Source organism: Sorex araneus, chromosome 6 (assembly GCF_027595985.1).
Source record: "Sorex araneus isolate mSorAra2 chromosome 6, mSorAra2.pri, whole genome shotgun sequence".
Lineage (NCBI taxonomy): Eukaryota > Metazoa > Chordata > Mammalia > Eulipotyphla > Soricidae > Sorex > Sorex araneus.
In genome coordinates, this window is record NC_073307.1 from 156,823,985 (window position 1) to 156,828,619 (window position 4,635).

At 39.8% G+C, this 4,635-nt stretch overlaps 1 protein-coding gene and 1 pseudogene across 1 annotated transcript; both read right to left on the minus strand.

The window, feature by feature from the left end:
- Window positions 1-2,503: 2,503 nt before the first annotated feature.
- Window positions 2,504-3,457, minus strand: LOC101542017 (olfactory receptor 1440-like). Its single transcript, XM_004621967.2, has one exon. It carries the CDS (start codon window positions 3,455-3,457, stop codon window positions 2,504-2,506), a length of 954 nt encoding a protein of 317 aa, XP_004622024.2.
- A 259-nt stretch (window positions 3,458-3,716) lies between these two features.
- On the minus strand, window positions 3,717-3,889 carry LOC129406353 (U1 spliceosomal RNA; annotated as a pseudogene).
- Between the last annotated feature and the right edge of the window lie 746 nt (window positions 3,890-4,635).

The following is a 4,635-nucleotide window of genomic DNA, read 5'->3' on the forward strand; positions in this document are numbered from 1 at the left end:
TTTCCTTATTTCATTTATATACCACATATGGTGAAGTCATCTGACATTTATAATTCTTCCTCTGACTTACTTCATTTAACATAGCACCTTACAGATCCATCCACATTGTATCAAAAGATAAGGTTTGGTGAAGAAAATGTATACTGGTGAAGGGATGGTTTTTGGGAACATTATATAACTGAAAACCAAATATGAACAAACTTGTAACTGTATATCTCACTGTGATCCAATTAATTTTTTTAAATTATAAATAAATGAAATATGAGAGATAACAAAACAAAGAGATAAGTCTTCACTTTACTTTTTGTTGTGTAGTATTCCATTATAAATACATATCACATTTTTTTAGCCACTCAAAAATCTTTGGCATTTGAGTGGTCTTCAGATCTTGGCTATTTTAAATAGTGCTGCAATGAATATAGCTTTTCATGGGTCTTTTTATTTAATGTTTTATGTTCTTGAGATAGTTGCCAAGAAGTGGGAACCAGGAAACAGGGTTTTAAAGCTGACTTCTATTTTTTTCTTCATAGCCACACTTAGTAGTTCAAGTTCAAGGCTTACTCCTGACTGTGCTCAGGGATGTTTCTCAGGGGGACAATATATGGTGCCAGGGGCATAAAACCAGGATTGGATAAGTAAAAGGCTAGTAAGTACCTTACCGTTGTATAATTTCTCCTTTCCTTAAAGCTGACTTTGAAGTTGCTTAGATAATTTAATGGTGAAAACAAAACACATTTTTAAATGTTAAATTAAATTAAATATTTTCTCCTTGGAACAACAGAGATGGCACTTGAAGCAACTATACTGAGAAGAGGGCCGGTTGCATACTTCAGGGATAGTTAAAGTGCTTGCTTTGAAAGCAGCCAACTGAGATTTGATTCCCAGCACCACAAATTGTCCCGCAGCTATCACAAGTGACCCCTAGGCAAAAACCAGGAGCACCACTAGGTGTGACCCCAAATCCAAAGTACTTCTACTAGTGTTATCCCATTGCTCATCAGTTTGCTCGAGCAGGCACCAGTAACGTCTTCATTGTGAGACTTGTTGTTACTGTTTTTGGCATATCAAATACACCATGGGCAGCTTGCCAGGCTCTGCCATGTGAGTGGGGTACTCTCGGTAGCTTGCTAGGTTCTCTGAGGCCGCATCCAAGGCAAATGCCCTACCGACTGTGCTATCACTCTAGCCCACTACTACTACTACTACTACTACTACTACTACTAATAATAATAATAATAATAATAACTTTAAAATAATAATTATAATCTGCAACTGTCATTTCATTGTTCATCAATTTGCTTGAGCGGGCACCAGTAACGACATCGCCATTGTTACTGTTTTTGGCATATTGAATATGCCATGTGTAGCTTGCCAGGCTCTGCTGTGAGGGCACCATACTCTCAGTAGCTGGGCTCTCTGAGAAGGGCAGAGGAATCAAACCTGGTTTGGCCTCTTGCAAAGCGAACGCCTACCGCTGTGCTATCGTTCCAGCGCACTACTACTACTACTACTACTACTACTAATAATAATAATAATAATAACTATAATTAAAGATAATTGAGAGTAGTGAGAAGCTAAAAGGTAATTACTAAATGGCTGCATTCCCATGTGCAGGGCTACAGGCACTGGAGCAGGAAAAAACCCGACCTTGCAAAACGGCCCTGTGGTGAAACCTCGCAAGGGTAGTAACTGCACACAAATAGCAAAGCAGCGTGCCAACATCTTGTGTCAGGCTTTAGCCTCACAAATGCCTAAAATGCAGAAACCATCACATATACTTTAAGTAAGTCATTCTACCTGCAACATACAGCCTTGAAGGGAATTAGACCTAGGACCAAGAAGAGAGCAAAAAGTGGTCGGCCAATAGCGTTAAGCTCTAATATGATTGGACTTCCTGTAAGCCAAGACTCTCTATAAGGATGTGTGCATTTGGCTGTAAAGTTGAGCTGTGGTCATTGAATCTGCTCCTAGAGGTATCTGCCCTCCTTCGTTCCATGAACAGGTTCCTGCCCGTTTCCGGTGTGCAACACATCCAGCCGTTTTGGAGATCACAGTTCCACATCACAACATAAAGAGCAAAGCAAAGAAAGAATTTTAAAATGCATCAAGATAATTCATTCTCTAAAGCCAAAATGGTGGTAACCAGAGGAGAGGGGAAGGGCAAATGGGAATGGATCAATCTTACCATGGTGGGTTAAGTGTAATAGAGATATTTATTTCAGTTTACTGGATCCATGATGAATGAAAATAATTTTAAAATTATACTGTACATTGAAAATCATTCATTCAAATGATAATTAAACAAAATACACATAATGTACCCATATTTTTACTTTCTCCATTCCATGATTCCAATGCAATTTTTTTACAACTGTATCATTGTAAAAAGAAAGAATACATACAAAAAACATACTACTTTGTTCTTTCTTTTAGTTTAAACCTCTTAAGGCAAATAAATTTTTATTATATGAATAAGAAAAGCATTGGAATTAATCTTTCTGGGTTAATGTCTTGACTTTTTTATCCCCCTCCTTAATGCAGCTTTGATATCTTTGTTCCTTAAACTATAGATCAGAGGGTTCAACATGGGGATAATAAGAACGTAGAACACTGACAGTATCTTGTTCTGCTTATCAGAGTGGCTAGAAGTAGGATTCCCATACACAGCCAGGGCTGTGCCATAGAAGAGGGTGACAACGGCCAGGTGGGAGGCACAGGTGTTGAAGGCCTTCAGACTACCTTTGATGGAGGATAATTTCAGAATGGAAGCTGCAATGTAACCGTAGGATAGCAGGATGATTAGCAAAGAACCAAATCCTACAAGTGTGGCTGCAAGAAAAAGAGTCATTTGGCTGATGAAGGGATTGGAGCAAGCTAAGACAACAATCTCAGGAACATTACAAAAGAAATGTTGAATTAAGTTGGGCCCACAGTAGTCTAGATTAAAGGCAGGAATAGTTTCAACTAAGCCACAGAGGAGACCAGTTCCAAGAGCCCCAGCAACCATCATCTGACAGAGCCCAGGTGCCATGATGGTTGAGTACTGCAGGGGGTTACCAATGGCCACGTATCTGTCATAGGCCATGGCGGCCAGGAGGCAACCCTCACCCTGACCCATCCAGGATGCCACAAAATGCTGGGTTGCACAGGCAATAGGGGATATTGTTTTTTGATCTCTGAAGAAATCTGCAAGCATCCTGGGATTGATGGAAGTAGAATAACAAACATCTATAAATGAAAGGAAACTTAGAAAAAAATACATAGGTGTATGCAAGTGGGAGTCCATCCTGATGAGGGTAATAAGAGTCAGGTTTGAAATGAGGGTCACAAGATAGGTCCCTAAGAAGATTGGAAAGAGAATAAGCTGCAGGTTTCTGTCATCTGAGATTCCCAGGAAAACAAACATGAAACCAGATGTGTGATTGCCCTGCCCTTCCATGGGCATGCTTGGCACCATCTCCTGAGAAAATGACAAGAGAGGAAATGGTTATGTTCTTATAGCAGTAACATACAGAAGTATTATTTATTTTTTTAGTCAGACAACTGAAAATATATCCTTCTTTTTCTAGAAATAGTACATTAATCTTTCTTGTTTAATTATAATTTTACTGGCAAACATTTTGCATAAATAGTTTAATTCTATGCTGCAGGGGTACAAAATTGGTAGTTAATTCTCATCGGGACATTACTTCATAAGTTTTTTTTTATACAATAACCAGGGAAGAGCACAAACAGAACCCCCCCCCTACCAAAACCTATGCAGTCAGAGTTTTCCACACTTGGGGAAATCGCAGGAGTCAGCACATTCGGAGTACAACAGATAAGCCTCACCCTGGGAAAAACACCTAACACCTGCATAGTCACTTTATCTCCTCTGCCAGGTAGTTATATACCAGCATAAGATGTGTTAATTTCCTGTTTTCTATTTCAAAATTACAAATACATGAGATTTGGAAATATCCCAAATTGAGATAAAATTGTCATGTACCTCTGTCATGTCTTCCCTCTTGGAGAGCCCTGCAAGCTACTAAGAGTATCCCTCCCACATGGCAGAGCCTGGCATGCAACCCATAGCTTAATCAATATGCCAAGGACGGTAACAAGTCTCACAGTGGAGATGTTACTGGTGTCCGCCTGAGTAAATCGATGAGCAATGGGATGACAGTGCTACCTCTAAATGAAAACTAATGGTTTTAACCACTCATTGTCCTGACAGTAACTAACTCAGTATTTGGAAAAGTCTCTGCAGGAGTTATCTTGAAAACTAGTTTTTAATTTATAATCAGAGTGTAAACAATAGTGAATCTGCTTTTCTGCGTTCATCAGGCCTGGAGAGATATGGGACCACTCTCAAGAGATGGTGTGATATGTCTCACCCAAGTAGAGAGGATGGAAATGGAGGTAACCTGATCTGTTCATTGACTCTAGGAAGATCCCTCCTTTGACAGAAGACAAAGTTGGGGAAACTTATAGTAGTTTCCTGACTGGCATATATTGTTCTACCTCAAATCATACAGAGTTATTGGGACTGGAAAGATGTGAGTAAGGTACTTGTCTGGCCTGTGGTCAGCCTGGGATGGATTCTCTAGTTCACAGCCAAGAGTAAGCCCTGAGCAGTTTCCGGTGTGTGGCCCC

Bases quoted from the DNA above. Each gene is read 5' to 3' on its own strand.
- LOC101542017 (XM_004621967.2), bottom strand. From the start codon at position 3,457: ATGGTGCCAAGCATGCCCATGGAAGGGCAGGGCAATCACACATCTGGT.